General features: G+C 36.0%; 1 protein-coding gene across 1 annotated transcript in view; it reads right to left on the reverse strand.

Annotated features, from left to right (window-relative positions):
- LOC137191002 (uncharacterized) overlaps positions 1-17,352 on the reverse strand; it is a 37,999-nt gene that overhangs the window by 12,051 nt on the left and 8,596 nt on the right. Inside the window, exons 7-26 of the mRNA XM_067600780.1 lie at positions 16,676-16,719; positions 15,859-16,141; positions 15,098-15,145; positions 14,687-14,730; positions 14,035-14,323; positions 13,618-13,661; positions 12,799-13,084; positions 12,039-12,086; positions 11,628-11,671; positions 10,977-11,265; positions 10,749-10,792; positions 10,070-10,355; positions 9,001-9,029; positions 8,067-8,334; positions 6,207-6,250; positions 5,638-5,920; positions 3,000-3,043; positions 2,404-2,686; positions 1,111-1,154; positions 542-824 (exon numbers count right to left, since the gene is read on the reverse strand). Coding sequence (XP_067456881.1) covers positions 542-824; positions 1,111-1,154; positions 2,404-2,686; positions 3,000-3,043; positions 5,638-5,920; positions 6,207-6,250; positions 8,067-8,334; positions 9,001-9,029; positions 10,070-10,355; positions 10,749-10,792; positions 10,977-11,265; positions 11,628-11,671; positions 12,039-12,086; positions 12,799-13,084; positions 13,618-13,661; positions 14,035-14,323; positions 14,687-14,730; positions 15,098-15,145; positions 15,859-16,141; positions 16,676-16,719 — 3,027 coding nt within the window. The remainder of the gene's footprint in view (positions 1-541; positions 825-1,110; positions 1,155-2,403; positions 2,687-2,999; positions 3,044-5,637; positions 5,921-6,206; positions 6,251-8,066; positions 8,335-9,000; positions 9,030-10,069; positions 10,356-10,748; positions 10,793-10,976; positions 11,266-11,627; positions 11,672-12,038; positions 12,087-12,798; positions 13,085-13,617; positions 13,662-14,034; positions 14,324-14,686; positions 14,731-15,097; positions 15,146-15,858; positions 16,142-16,675; positions 16,720-17,352) is intronic.

The raw sequence follows: 17,352 nt of genomic DNA on the forward strand, positions 1-17,352 counted from the left end.
TGGACAGTCAAGAAGCAGACAGAATATGAGCGGACAGAGTGCGATATGACATGCAACAAAAGTCCCCGACTGTAATCAAACCAGTCCATTACAGTTATGTGGTATGCACCTTAACCATTAGACTTTTAGGAAGCTGCTTGTATTTTTTTGTTTTTGGTAACTTGAGAGAAGAAACCCTTTGAAAGATCTTGCTTTTTCAATCAGTGGATGTCATTTTGGAAACTATGCTATATGTAGGAGTCTAGTTATTCTGGGTTTACTTTTGGCTTATTGTTGCTGTGGACAATTTAAAAACAGTGACTGATCTACAGTCATTGACTATGATGACTATACAGCATACAGTGAGTATGTTTGCTTGTGATAATGGCATCTGGATGACAACAATCAAAACAAACACATACTCAAATGGCTGCCTGACTGTCCAAAATGTATTTTGAATAATGAAAAAAAAGAGTAGCGTTAAAGTAGAATAAGACCCTACTCCGCATACCAAATGTTTCATATTGGAATTGTATTGTTTTGTTTTTTTCACACAACTTACCTTTGGATCCTGAGCTGGTGTCTGACAAACTCTGCACCAGATCCATCCTGTTCATCTTCTTTAGAACCTCCCTGGTCACCTCCACAGACTGTTGACCGTAGATCTCCACCATCAGATCCACTAAGTCCATCCTGTCTGCTCTCTCTATTCGGCTTCTTGGGATTCTTGGGCGGTCATTCATTTGAAGGTGCTGCAGCAGCCACTTGAATTGCTCGATTTCCCCTAAACGTAATTCTTCAAGTGTTCTCAAAAGCTTCTCATTAACTGGTGTCATTGTTTCGTCCTGATGGATTCAAAGTGATCAGAGGGCATTTATATAATATTTCCACGGTAATGATTAAACATTCATGTCTTTGCATCAATGTAAACATTTAAATCATGTGACTAATATTAACCACATTAGGCAAAATTATACATTTAGTGAAATTGGACTCATGCATCAGAGGACAATCACTTAAATAAGTGAAAATTGTTCCTGTTTACTCACTAATTTTGTAACATCATACGCATGTACAAATAAACATATGACAAATAAACGAATGAGCAAATTGAATAATAAAAGGGATTACCATAATGCCTCCATGAGCCCCAAACTCCAAGCTTCTTGAAGGACCTTGTTAAAACACATCAGAAAATGTTTTAAATCATGTTATGTTTATAAATAGAATCATATGGTGACTAACCAGTAGGGATGTGCAGAGGGCCCAGTATTTATATTTGTATCTGTATTTGTTCAGGCAGCAACATTATTTCTATTTGTATTCAAATAAAAGTGGAAATAGGCATAGAAATCTTATTTTTATTTTTATTACACTTTTAACTTTAGGATATTAAAGTCTTAAAATAAGTGTTCATCAATAGACTATCTTGGAAGGAGGTCCCCACAGCAGGTCTTGAATTTGAGTCTCACAGATCATAGATGACTACAATGACTACTGAGCTAAAACTCAACTCTGCACCACTGCAAAGACAGATCTGTAGCTATTTATACACCCATAACACAGAGACAGCACAGCATGTAAGGTGTAGGGAAGAACTACTAAGGCGATTATATCTCTGCACTTTTCATTTATTGCCTATTTTTTACAACCTAACTTTGTGGAAAGGGGAATGGGAACAACAATTTATAGAGAGTCCCTTTGAGAGCATTTAGCACATGTCTGTAGCTCAGCTTTATCTCTGCGGAAAAACCCAAACTCCAGGAGTGATGTCCAAATAAGGAAATGTGTGTCATGCAGCGGGTGGATGTGATTTTCCTCATTGAGAGCTGCTAATAGACGTAACACAGCAGAGCAGAGGAGAGAGCCTGGGTTAGCCTCAGTTAGCATGTAACCAACCTGTGCGCTATTATTTGACATGTTTTTCTTTCTTCCCCAAAACAATTCATTTTTAAAACATTTGTACAAAATGAATATTTGTAAAAACCCACTGTTTGTGCTTTTCTGAATACTGCATTTGGATTCAGCTCCACCCCTACTAACTGGATGCTTTGCTGCTTCAGCACTATGTGCTACATATTTTCCTATACTCTCATATACTCTTCTTCTGTACACACAACATCTATTGCATATCTGTCCATACTGGGAGAGGGATCCCTCCTCTTACTTTTCCTGAGGTTTCCTCAATTTTTCCCCATTAAAGGAGTTTTTTGTTATTCGAATTGAGGGTCTTTTTTGCTTGTGATAATGGCATCTGGATGACAACAATCAAAACAAACACATATTCAAATGGCTGTCTGACTGTCCAAAATGTATTTTGAGTGATGAAAAAAAGAGTAGTATTAAAGTAGAATAAGACCCCACTCTGCATACCAAATGTTTCATATTGGAATTGTATTGTTTTGTTTTTTTCACACAACTTACCTTCGGATCCTGAGCTTGTGTCTGATAACCTCTGCACCAGATCCATCCTGTTCATCTTCTTTAAAACCTCCCTGGTCACCTCTACAGACTGTTGACCGTAGATCTTCACCATCAGATCCACTAAATCAAAATCGTATGCCCTCTCTATTCGGCTTCTTGAGATTCTTGGGAAGTCTGTCATTTGAAGGTGATGCAGCAGCCACTTGAAGATCTTGATCTCATCAAAACTTAATTCTTCCAGTGTTTCCAAAAGCTTCTTCCTAACTTGTGTCATTGTTTCGTCCTGATGGATTCAAAGTGATCAGAGGGCATTTATATAATATTTCCACGGTAATGATTAAACATTCATGTCTTTGCATCAATGTAAACATTTAAATCATGTGACTAATATTAACCACATTAGGCAAAATTATACATTTAGTGAAATTGGACTCATGCACCAGAGGACAATCACTTAAATAAGTGAAAATCATTCCTGTTTACTCACTAATTTTGCAACATCATACACATGTACAAATAAACAAATGAGCAATTTTGCAACATCATACACATGTACAAATAAACGAATGAGCAAATTGAATAATAAAAGGGATTACCATAATGCTTCCATGAGCCCCAAACTCCAAGCTTCTTGAAGGACCTTGTTAAAACACATCAGAAAATGTTTTAAATCATGTTATGTTTATAAATAGAATCATATGGTGACTAACCAGTAGGGATGTGCAGAGGGCCCAGTATTTATATTTGTATCTGTATTTGTTCAGGCAGCAACATTATTTCTATTTGTATTCAAATAAAAGTGGAAATAGGCATAGAAATCTTATTTTCATTTTTATTACACTTTTAACTTTAGGATATTAAAGTCTTAAAATAAGTGTTCATCAATAAACTATCTTGGACGGAGGTCCCCACAGCAGGTCTTGAATTTGAGTCTCACAGATCATAGATGACTACAATGACTACTGAGCTAAAACTCAACTCTGCACCACTGCAAAGACAGATCTGTAGCTATTTATACACCCATAACACAGAGACAGCATAGCATGTAAAGTGTAGAGAAGAACTACTACGGTGATTATTGCTCTGAACTTTTCATTTATTGCCTAATTTTTATAACCTAACTTTGTGGAAAGGGGAATGGGAACAACAATTTCAAGAGTCCCTTTGAGAGCATTTAGCACATGTCCGTAGCTCAGCTTCATCTCTGCGGAAAAACTCAAATTCCAGGAGTGATGTCCAAATAAGGAAATGTGCGTCATGCAGCGGGTGGATGTGATTACCCTCATTGAGAGCTGCTAATAGACGTAACACAGCGGAGCAGAGGAGAGAGCCTGAGTTAGCATGTAACCAACCTGTGCGCTATTATTTGACATGTTTTTTTTTTCTTCCCCAAAACAATTCATTTTTAAAATATTTGTACAAAATAAATATTTGTAAAAACCCACTATTTGTGCTTTTCTGAACACTGTATTTGGATTCAGCTCCACCCCTACTAACCAGATGATTTGCTGCTTTAGCACTATGTGCTACATATTCTCCTATACTCTCACATATTCTCCCTCCTGTTACTCTTCTTGAGGTTTCTTCAATTTTTCCCTATTAAATGGTTTTTTAGGGAATTTTTCCCCATTCGAATTGAGGGTCTAAAGACAGGATTTTGTATTGCTGTACAGATTGTAAAGCCCCCTGAGTCAAATTTGTGATTTGTGATAATGGGCTATACAAATACAATTGACTTGACTACATAGTACAGTTCCAATATGAGAGCAATATGTTATGCAGGACTTACTGCTAAGTAAAGTCTAAGTTGAGAAAAAGTGGCAGCGCTTCACAGGACTTCTGTACAACTTACAGGCTAAGTACATGTAGCTGTTGTAGTAACAATTCCTCACGACAGGGAAAGATTATACAATAAAAATACAGGAGCATCATATAACTTGTTGAAGAGAAGTAGCAGTACTTTGCAGGACTTTTGTATGTACTTATGTACAACCTATAGGCTAGCTACATGTAGCTGTACATGTAGCCAACAACAAACATGTAAAGTAATAGGCATTGATGTTGCCGTCATGTTATATAGTCAATGTCCTGTATTATTCTGTTGTGGAACCAAGCCAGTTACCAAAAACCAACAACTTAATGATACTTAATGCTTAAAACTAAATTTTTATCAAAAATAACACAGAGATTAGTTTGTATAAAATCTTTTTTTGCCAAAACATCCCAAAAATTATAATCATTATAATTATTTGACCAGGTGTTTGGAAATAAATCCATCCATCAGTGTTCTGTCTTATGTTGCCATTGTACCAAAAACTAAAGAGGCAATGCAAATTTTTTACACCTTCATGATGATGTAACAGGAATATAATGATGATTTATTACTTTTTTGCCAGATTACAATGAATGTAAAATGTTCAATAACAGTTTTCATTTGAACTTTTTTTTTTAAACCAAAGAAATAATCCTTATAAAAACTGTTGACAGCATGTTCTGAGGATTATTCAGTTTAACAGAGACACTGTTCCTGGAAAAACTTTTTCTGTGAGATTAATTAAATGTAATATTTCAATGGTGAGAGCATCACAAAAGAATTTCATTCACTTCCATTGATTTGGCCTGACACCACTACAAGTGAGTGAGGGTTTTTTTGTTTTGTGTGTTTTTTATTTTAGTATTATTATCTTTTTATTTTTACATTTTCACCTTAATTGGACATTGAAGAAGCAGACAGATTATGAGGGGACAGAGTGCGATATGACGTGCAACAAAAGTCCCCGACTGCAATCAAACCAGTACATTACAGTTATGTGGTATGCACCTTAACCATTAGACTTTTAGGAAGCTGCTTGTATTTTTTTGTTTTTGGTAACTTGAGAGAAGAAACCCTTTGAAAGATCTTGCTTGTTCAATCAGTAGATGTCATTTTGGAAACTGCTATATGTAGGAGTCTAGTTATTCTGGGTTTACTTTTGGCCTATTGTTGCTGTGGACAGTAAAAACAGTGACTGATCTACAGTCATTGACTATAATGACTATACAGCATACAGTAAGTATCTTTGCTTGTGATAATGGCATCTAGATAATATAACAATCAAAACAAACGCATATTCAAATGTATTTTGAATGATGAAAAAAAGAGTAGTATTAAAGGAGAATAAGACCCCACTCTGCATACCAAATGTTTCATATTGGAATAGTGTTGTATTGTTTTGTTTTTTTCACACAACTTACTTTTGGATCCTGAGCTGGTGTCTGACAAACTCTGCACCAGATCCATCCTGTTCATCTTCTTTAAAACCTCCCTGGTCACCTCCACAGACTGTTGACCGTAGATCTCCACCATCAGATCCACTAAGTCAAAACCGTATGCCCTCTCCATTCGGCTTCTTGAGATTCTTGGGAGGTCTTTCACTTGAGGGTGATGCAGCCACCACTTGAATTGCTCAATCTCCCCGAAACTTAATTCTTCCAGTGTTTCCAAAAGCTTCTCCTTAACTTGTGTCATTGTTTCGTCCTGATGGATTCAAAGTGATCAGAGGGCATTTATATAATATTTCCACGGTAATGATTAAACATTCATGTCTTTGCATCAATGTAAACATTTAAATCATGTGACTAATATTAACCACATTAGGCAAAATTATACATTTAGTGAAATTGGACTCATACACCAGAGGACAATCATTTAAATAAGTGAAAATTGTTCCTGTTTACTCGCTAATTTTGCAACATCATACACATGTACAAATAAACATATGACAAATAAACAAATGAGAAAATTGAATAATAAAAGGGATTACCATAATGCCTCCATGAGCCCCAAACTCCAAGCTTCTTGAAGGACCTTGTTAAAACACATCAGAAAATGTTTTAAATTATGTTATGTTTATAAATAGAATCATATGGTAACTAACCAGTAGGGATGTGCAGAGGGCCCAGTGGAAATAGGTGTAGAAATCCTGTTTTTTTTCTTATTACACTTTTAATTTTGGGATATTTAGGTGTTAAAATAAGTGTTCATCAATAGACTATCTTGGAAGCAGGTCCCCACATCAGGTCTTGAACTTGAGTCTCACAGATCATAGATGACTACAATGACTACTGAGCTAAAGCTCAGCTCTGCACTACTGCAAAGACAGATCTGTAGCTATTTATGCACCCATAACACAGAGACAGCACAGCATGTAAATTGTAGGGAAGAACTACTAAGGTGATTATTGCCCTATTTTTTACAACCTAACTTTGTGGAAAGGGGAGTGGGAACAACAATTTATAGAGAGTCCCTTTGAGAGCATTTGGCGCACGTTCATAGCTCAGCTTTATCTCTGAGGAACAACCCAAACTCCAGGAGTGATGTCCAAATAAGGAAATGTGCGTTATGCAGCGGGTGGATGTGATTCTCCTCATTGAGAGCTGCTAATAGACGTAACACAGCGGAGCAGAGGAGACAGCCTGAGTTAGCATGTAACCAACCTGTGCGCTATTATTTGACATGTTTTTTTTTCTTCCCCAAAACAATTCATTTTTAAAATATTTGTATGGAATAAACATTTGTAAAAACCCACTATTTGTGCTTTTCTGAATACTGCATTTGGATTCAGCTCCACCCCTACTATCTGGATGATTTGCTGCTTTAGCACTATGTGCCACATATTCTCCTGTACTCTCATATACTCTTCTTCTGTACACACAACATCTATTGCATATCTGTCCATACTGGGAGAGTGATCCCTCCTCTTACTCTTCCTGGGGTTTCCTCAATTTTTCCCCATTAAAGGGTTTTTTTAAGGAGTTTTTTGTTATTCGAATTGAGGGTCTAAAGACAGGATTTTGTATTGCTGTACAAGTTGTAAAGCCCCTTGAGTCAAATTTGTGATTTGTGATATTGGGCTATACAAATACAATTGACTTGACTACATAGCACTGCTCCAACATGAGAGCAATATGTTATGCAGGACTTACTGCTGAGAAAAGTCTAAGTTGAGGAAAAGTGGCAGCACTTCACAGGACTTCTGTTATGTACAACTTACAGGCTAAGTACATGTAGCTGTTGTAGTAACGATTCCTCACAAAAGGGAAAGATTATACAATAAAAATACAAGAAAAATCATATAACTTTATTTGTTTTGCATGTACATATATTACAATTAACAACTGGATAGTAGCCAACATCAACATAATGGGTGCTGATGTTGCCATCATGCTATATAGTCAATGTCCTGTATTATGCTGCCGTGGTACCAAGCCAGGTACCAAAAACCAACAACTTAATGATGGTGCAAGAGGAGCTTAATGCTAACAACTAAATTGTTCTCACAAATGATACAGAGATTAGTTTGCATAATTACGTCTTTTTTTGCCAAGAAACCCAAAAGTTAAAATATCACTTTCCCTCAGTGATGTGTAGCCATGCAGATACTTATGGTTTTATTTTCCCAGGTGTTTGGAAATCCAAAGACAGAGGATGTTGCTTGTGATAATGGCATCTAAATAATATAACAATCAAAACAAACACATACTCAAATGGCTGCCTGACTGTCCAAAATGTATTTTGAATGATGAAAAACAGGAGTAGCATTAAAGTAGAATAAGACCCCACTCTGCATACCAAATGTTTGATATTTGAATTGTATTGTATTGTTTTTTTTAACACAACTTACCTTTGGATCCTGAGCTTGTGTCTGATAACCTCTGCACCAGATCCATCCTGTTCATCTTCTTTAAAACCTCCCTGGTCACCTTCACAGACTGTTGACTGTAGATATTCACCATCAGATCCACTAAGTCCATCCTGTCTGCCCTCTCTATTCGGCTTATTGGGAGGACTTTCATTTGAAGCAGGAACCACTTGAACACCTTGATCTCCCCGAAACTTAATTGTTCCAGTGTTTCCAAAATCTTCTTCTTAACTGATGTCATTGTAATGTCCTGATGGATTAAAAATGATCAGAGGGCATTTATGTAATATTTCCACTGTAATGATTAAACACTGATGTCTTTGCATTAATGTAAACATTTAAATTATGTGAGTACCATAACAACTAATATTAATATATTACAGAAAATGATACATTTAGCGATATCAGATTCTTCAGTGATTTTATAAAGACAGAGTGTGAGCACAGTGTGATTAATTTCATTTATTTCTATAAACTGGTTATTAGTAATTGTGATTCTCCAACTCTCTGTGACACTTTGCTGCCAAAAGTAGGAATGAGACACCTGATCACATGTTCTTATTGCTTCAACAGCAGCTGTGATATTCCAGCTTTAAAAACTCTTTCCACCTATTAACCATCAGAGTTGAATAAGAAAGTCTGGAAAAACATACACATCCTAAACATTTAGTTGTCCTGTTCTCATCCTCAGTGGTAGAGATAGTACAGATTTTATTATAACATTATTGGTGGATATAATATTTTAGCTCAAAATCTCAATCTGAATCCTGCTTCAGTTCAGTGAGCACCATCTGATGAAATGATGACATTGGTTTGTATCAATATTTATTGTGATCAAGATGAGGATAATTTTCATCCAGCAGCTATTTGATGAAAGCTGTGTTGTGTAAAGTGTGTCTGATGTGACATTACTCACTTTCTGGGGCAGTGAAGACCTCTGCTTCTCTGGGGAGAAAGAAAATAGAAAATGACTCAAGACTGATTAAATATCAGACTATAATCAGTTTTAGTCAGATTTAGTTGCAATAACACTAAAATCTTCTCTGCTGCTTCTGACATCATAAACAATAATCATACAGAGAGAAGAGAGGTTGGATATCACATCATTAAAACCTTTGAAATCTAATAGAATCCAATATAAAAGTCCTGCAACAAATATGACCGTCTTTATGTAAAGATTATCACCTCACAACATAATCTTTGATGTCAAATAGGATTTACAATGTTGTCAAATTATAATATTCAGTGTGTCAGAGAGGTGTTCATTCAACTCCATGGTCATTTTTTAGGTCCAAGCATTGATGCACTGTATTATACTGTCAATTGTACCTAATATTTTGCCACACCTTAAAGTCAAACTGTAACTGGAATTCTCCTCACTTTGTTTGGAAGGAAATATGATCTACAATTATATTGCAGGTATTGTGTATCATTTTCACTTTTCCAGAAGGACAAAACTATTTTTGTATTTGTGAAATTAGCATCTGAGCTTCAGGCTCTAGGAGTGGCTGACTGACATCTGAGAGCTGCAATGTTAACTTCCCTACTGTGCTACTGACTGGAGAATGTTGTAGCCCTGATAATGATGATACAAGACTTTTTTTTCCTTTTTCAACAAGCCCACATAGCCTTGGTTATGTAACATTAGCAACTGAAGACGTTTAACATGGATTTAACATTTGGGATCCATTGTGCTGTTAAGTTTGTTTTCCACTCAGAAAGTGTAAGCTAGCAAGCTAGGCAAAGTAGAAGATAGCCTAGCTCTCTAGAGTTAGATTCCTACCAGATGTTACATGTCAGAGACGTGTTTATTTAATTAATGATTTGTTGCCCCCTGCCTACTACTTTACTCACACTTCACATTGGTGATTAAATGAAATTTGCACTCAAGCAGATATACTGTACATTTTTAAAATAAATCATTAGATGTATTCATTAGACAAACGTGATTGTGTAACATGACAGTTTTGTCTTCTTTGTTTTACCTTTGGGTCCTGAGCTGGTGTCTGATAACCTCTGAACCAGATCAGATCTGCTCATTTTCTTGAAAATCTTCTTTGTCAGATCCACAGACTGTTGACCACAGTTCTGTAACATCAGATTCACTATGTCCACTCTGTCTGTTCTGTTGATCAACATCAGTGAGATGTCTGGGAGGTCCTTCTGAGAGACAGTCAACTGCAGGACCTCTTTGAATTTCTTTAACTCCTGAAAACTCAAATCCTTCAGGGTTTCCAAAAGCATCTCTTTAACAGCTGCCATTGTTGCTACCTGGAATAATCAAAACATTGATGAGACATACAGTATATTCAATCCACTAGAAAAAAACCCCACTAAAATAGTTTCTCGTTGCATCTCATGAATGTTAGTGTAGATGTGAGTGTTATATGTTTTCTGTGAGATCACTGTCAAAGCTGAAGAATAAACTCAGGAAAAATGTACATGTTGACATTTCCTCATCTAATCCTCAGTGTTAAAGATATGAAACATTACTGATGGATAAAACTGCAGCTTGAATACAGCTTCAGTGAAAAATATTCAGCTTAAATCATGAGTTTGGGTTGTATCAGTATTTAAAATGTTCAAGATGAGGATCATTCTCAACCTTCAACTATTGAATAAAAGCTGTGTTGTATTGAGTCAGACAGATGTGACATTGCTCACTTTCTGGATCGGTGTAGAGAGCTGTTCATCCACATAATGTTTCTCTGAGGAGAAAAGAAATAAAAAATGACAAATGAGTGATTGGTTGAACAACCAACTAGAAACGCTTTGTTTTAAAAATTATTTACAAAATGATACTTAAACCTCAACATTGATGCAGACATTATTACTTATATGTTTCCCCTTGTCCACACTATTGAAACATTTTTTTTATCTTCCTTGTCTTACTTTTGGGTCCTGAGCTGCAGTCTGACAGCCTCTGCACCAGATCAGGCCTGTTCATGTCCTTTAAAACCTTCTTCATCATCTCCATAGACTGTTGGCCGTACTCCTGCACAATAATTAACACTATGTCCTGCATGTCTGTTATTTTCAGCAGCCTCCAATTGATGTCAAAACGTTGTCTTGTGAGCCTCAAGTGACTCCGTAGGACTTGCTTGAAGTTCTTGAGCTTCCTGATATTCAAATCAGCCAGTGTTTCCAGAAGCAGCTCTATAACAGACGTCATTGTTTCTACCTGGTTAATACAAAGAAAATGTTCATTGGCCAAATGTACAATCTCTCAGGTGGGATGATTACAGATTTTTCTGTTTATGTCTCATCAATGTGTGTGTTTTTATAAATGTGGATATATACAGTTTACATTTCACCAGTGGTAGAGGTAACACTGATTTTTAACATTATTAGTTAACAACGTTCTTGCTTCAGACCTCATGTATACATGATGCAACCTAAATGTAGCTTCACTTCTAAGAGAACCAGCTGGTGAAAATCAGAAATTTGTTTGTATCATCATTTATAATGTTGAACATGTTTTTTTCCTGCATCTGTTGAATGAAAGCTGTATCTGTAAAGTCAGACAGATGTGACATTACTCACTTTCTGGATCAGTGCAGGGCACTGTTCATCCACAGAGTGTTTCTCTGAAGAGAAGGAAATAAAACAAGACTCATGAATGCCTGGTTTACCATCAGGTGACATAATCAGATGCTATCAGACTATCTTGTTTTAAATTAATTCTAATATTAAGGATTAATTGTAAAAGGAAAAGAAAATTTGCTCAATAGTAACATCCTAAAAATCTATTACCACTTTCACCTGATGAACACTTATCAACATGACGTCACATTTGTTATTAAACTCAGTGTTAAAGCTTCACATAATGAAATGTAGATTAAAATAACTACAGAGCTTTGAGGAAAGGATTCAAATCTTTCATCTTTACTCCTAGTTAAAGGAATAATATTTGTAATTTTGTTATTAGTGTTTCAAATGTCTTATGGTACCTACCTCCCTCTGTGGTTTTTACACCAAATGCTTCAACTGATGATCCTGCAGCTGAAACACATTTAATGAACATTGTAATTACATAATAAAAACACTGTGTGTAACCTTTATGTGTACTTGTCCTCAGTATAATACTCTGACTCCCAAGTATAATAAAAAGCCTTTAACACTTCATGACTGAGACCAATGTGGTTTGAGAAAACACTCAGTTAGGGTGTTAAAATAAAATACACAGACACTGCACACGTCACATGACACAGATGGATTACAGGTGTGTGGATGGAAGACAGGAGGAGGCCTTGGTTACAGAAATCACAGAGGGGATGAATGAGAATGAGTGTCCATAGTGGAGCCAAGTTTAAGTCAAATCGTAGCTATACAAAAATACAACACAACATATTCAAGTGAAATGATGACAACATTAGCCAAGTTCCTATCTGACCATATACAACACAAGACTGGTAATAATGAGCTCTAACATTTCCCTCTGAAGTGATCTTTGTCCTGATTTTTGTATGTACAAGTAAATTGAATTAGTTCAATTAACCACTTCAATAATTAAATGAAGTACCAACTAACTTTGTTAAACTTATATTGCTTTTGTTAAGATTGTGTCAGGGAGGTGTTGATTCAAATCTATATTTCTGCTGTCATGGTGGCGTATAAGTTGTTGCTCCATTGCTTTATCTAATATTTTGTACCCCTGCAGATTTATTAATTATTATGAATTAATGTGACATGACAGTTATCTTCTTTATCTCACCTTTGGGTCCTGAGATAGTCTCTGACAGCCTCTGCACCAGATCAGTCCTCTTCATTTCCACGAAAACTTCCCTGATCACCTCCACAGACTGTTGGCAACACGTCTTCATCATCAGATCCACTACTTCTGTCCTGTCTGCTGGCTCCATTTGGATCAATGGGACGCATGGAAGGCCCTTCTTGAAGTGAGTGAACTGCAGGAGCCACTTAAGTGTCTTTAGCTCCTGATCACTCAAATCATTCAGTGTTTCCAAAAGCAGCTCTCTCACAGCCGTCTTTGTTGCTACCTGGAAAATTCAAAGAGTAAGTTCAAAGAGAAAATATGTTATTTCTCCACTGGGAATATTAAAGATTTATCTCTTTGCATCTACAGTATCAATGTCATTATTTTAGTCATTTGGATGTTTTAAGTAAGTTTTTCTACAAGATCACCTGAACTACTGATACATCTGGTAATTATGATTTGTCTTACTTTATATTCTTTAATATCTAAAAACTTGTTTATTTTTTTTAATTTTAATTCCAGGATGTAACTCTGGCAAACACACTGTGCTGTCAAACACTGAAATGAGCCACCTGATCTTAACATCACATGTTCTTGATGAACTGTAACAAAGGTGGCAGCACAAGTCAGGAACTGTTTTCTTAGTTTCATCTTCTGCATTTTGTTTAATGTTTTCAAAAAGTCTCACAATTATGTGAGAAATTGACTTTAGTTTCATTAATCACCACTAATGTGATGATAAATATGATTTTAAACTTGCATCTTATTGAATTAAAGCTGTACTGCATGAGGTCAGGTTGATGTGACATTGCTCACTTTGTGGATCAGTGCAGACAAGTGTTCATCCACAGAGTATTTTTCTGAGGAGGAAGAAAAGAAATAAAAGAAAGTGATCAACATCAGGCTATGTTGTTCTTTAAAAAATTACAATAAAAAGAGTTCAACACAAAATAAAACTGAAGCCTCCTGAACAGTTAATAAATATACATATAATCTATATATGATACATATAATTCATCACTGATATTCTCTCCCTGTCCCACAATATATTTTCATATTTCATATTAGCAATAAAATATATTTTGTACACCAGCTGATATTGTCTTCTTTTCTCTACATTATAACTCATATTATTCATAAATGTGAAGAAGAACAGCTTATAACATGAACTTATTAACACATGTTTTGTTCCAGTTTTATGATTTGAATATATTTTTGTCTCTATTGTCTTACTTTTGGCTCCTGAGCTGCTGTCTGACAGCTTCTGCACCATATCTCTCCTGTTCATCTTAATTAAAATGTCCTTGGTCTTCTTCACAGACTGTTGGCCGAAGGTCTCCACCATAAATAACGCTGTCTCCTGCATGTCTGCCATCATGAGCAGCCTCCATGGGATCTCTAAGTAGGGTTTATAGAGGTAACTTTGACTCAGGAGTAATTTCTTGAAATCCTCAAGCTCCCCGTCGCTTAAATCAGCCAGTGTTTCCAGAAGCAGCTCTATAACAGACGTCATTGTTTCTACCTGGTAAATACAAAGAAAATGTTCATTGGCCAAATGTACAATCTCTCAGGTGGGATGATTACAGATTTTTCTGTTTATGTCTCATCAATGTGTGTGTTTTTATAAATGTGGATATATACAGTTTACATTTCCCCAGTGGTAGAGGTAACACTGATTTTTAACATTATTAGTTAACAACATTCTTGCTTCAGACCTCATGTGTACATGATGCAACCTGAATGTAGCTTCACTTCTGAGAGAACCTGCTGGTCAAAATCAGGAATTTGATTTGTATCATCATTTATAATGTTGAACATGTTTTTTTCCTGCATCTGTTGAATGAAAGCTGTATCTGTAAAGTCAGACAGATGTGACATTACTCACTTTCTGGATCAGTGCAGGCCACTGTTCATCCACAGAGTGTTTCTCTGAAGAGAATGAAATAAATTAAGACTCATGAATGCCTGGTTTACCATCAGGTGATATAATCAGACACTATCAGACTATCTTGTTTTAAAATGTTTCTAATATTAAGGATTAATTGTAAAAGGAAAAGAATATTTGCTCAATAGTAACATCCTAAAAATCTATTACCACTTTCACCTGATGAACACTTATCAACATGACGTCACATTTGTTATTAAACTCAGTGTTAAAGCTTCACATAATGAAATGTAGATTAAAATAACTACAGAGCTTTGAGGAAAGGATTCAAATCTGTCATCTTTACTCCTAATTAAAGGAATAATATGTGTAATTTTGTTATTAGTGTTTCAAATGTCTTATGGTACCTACCTCCCTCTGTGGTTTTTACACCAAATGCTTCAACTGATGATCCTGCAGCTGAAACACATTTAATGAACATTGTAATTACATAATAAACACTGTGTGTAACCTTTATGTGTACTTGTCCTCAGTATAATACTCTGACTCCCAAGTATAATAAAAAGCCTTTAACACTTCATGACTGAGACCAATGTGGTTTGAGAAAACACTCAGTTAGGGTGTTAAAATAAAATACAAAGACACTGCACACGTCACATGACACAGATGGATTACAGGTGTGTGGATGGAAGACAGGAGGAGGCCTTGGTTACAGAAATCACAGAGGGGATGAATGAGAATGAGTGTCCATAGTAGAGCCAAGTTTAAGTCAAATCGAAGCTATTCAAAAATACAACACAACATATTCAAGTGAAATGATGTAGACAACATTAGCCAAGTTCCTATCTGACCATATACAACATAAGACTGGTAATAATGAGCTCTAACATTTCCCTCTGAAGTGATCTTTGTCCTGATTTTTGTATGTACAAGTAAATTGAATTAGTTCAATTAACCACTTCAATAATTAAATGAAGTACCAACTAACTTTGTTAAACTTATATTGCTTTTGTTAAGATTGTGTCAGGGAGGTGTTGAGTCAAATCTATATTTCTGCTGTCATGGTGGCCTATATGGTGTTGCTTCATTACTTTATCTAATATTTTGTACTCCTGCAGATTTATTAATTATTATAAATTAATGTGACATGGCAGTTGTCTTATTTATCTCACCTCTGGGTTCTGAGCTGGTCTCTGACAGCCTCTGCACCAGATCAGTCCTCTTCATTTCCATGAAAACCTCCCTGATCACCTCCACAGACTGTTGGCCACATCTCTCCACCATCAGATCCACAACTTCTGTCCTGTCTGCCAGGTCTAGTCTGCTACATATGCATGGAAGGCCCTTCTTGAAGTAAGTGAACTGCAGGAGCCACTTAAGTGTCTTTAGCTCCTGATCATTCAAATCATTCAGTGTTTCCAAAAGCAGCTCTCTCACAGCCGTCTTTGTTGCTACCTGGAAAATCCAAAGAGTAAGTTCAAAGAGAAAATATGTTATTTCTCCACTGGGAAAATTAAAGATTTATCTCTTTGCATCTACAGTATTAATGTCCTTATTTTAGACATTTGGATGTTTTAAGAAATATGTTTTCTACAAGATCACTTGAATTACTGATACATCTGGCAATTATGATTTGTCTTACTTTATATTCTTTAAGATCTGTAAACTTGTTTATGTTTTTTATTTTAATGCAAGGATGTAACTCTGGCAAACACACTGTGCTGTAAAAAACTATAATGAGCCACCTGATCTTAACATCACATGTTCTTAATGAACTGTAAAAAAGGTGGCAGCATAAGTCAGGAACTGTTTTCTCTGTTTCATCTGCTGCATTTTGTTTAATGGTTCGAAAAATTCTCAGAATTCTGCGAGAAACTGAGTTTATTTTCATTAATCACCACTAATGTGATGATAAATATGGTTTTAAACTTGAATCTTATTGAATTAAAGCTGTACTGCATGAGGTCAGGTTGATGTGACATTACTCACTTTGTGGATCAGTGCAGACAAGTGTTCATCCACAGAGTATTTTTCTGAGGAAGAAAAGAAATAAAAGTAAGTGATCAGCATCAGGCTATATTGTTCTTTATAAAATTACAATACAAGGATTTTTTAAAAATTTCACTGAAACCTCCTCAACAGTTAATATATCTATCTATCTATGTATCTATCTATGTATCTATATATATATATATATATATATATGTATACATGTATACATATATTAGGCAGCTGGATAGCTCAGTGGTTAACACTGCTGACTTCGGCGCAGGAGGTCCAACATCTAAGCTTACAAAGAAACAACTACTAGCTCAGTGTTCCAACATCTGCAAACTGCAACTGCTATCACAACTAGAGATTGATGAGGTACAATGAACATGCTACGGCAAGGGGGAGCCAGGACGACAGGTCAGAGGGGAGATATCATCATCCTCCCCACACTCTGAGATTGGGTACCAAGCCCCAACAAACCCTTACGACCTTAATACAAGGGCAACTGACCTAAGAATGACTATCATAACTAAGCTGGACACCCAGTACCCCCATAGCCGATTACCATGGCTAAGTGACAAAGTATCCTCTGAAAGTCTGCTAGAGGATGTGAATGCAGCGCTACGTACTATCCCTACTAGGACCGTAACTGAGACCAATCAGCTGATATACAC

This window comes from Thunnus thynnus, chromosome 10, assembly GCF_963924715.1.
Source record: "Thunnus thynnus chromosome 10, fThuThy2.1, whole genome shotgun sequence".
Lineage (NCBI taxonomy): Eukaryota > Metazoa > Chordata > Actinopteri > Scombriformes > Scombridae > Thunnus > Thunnus thynnus.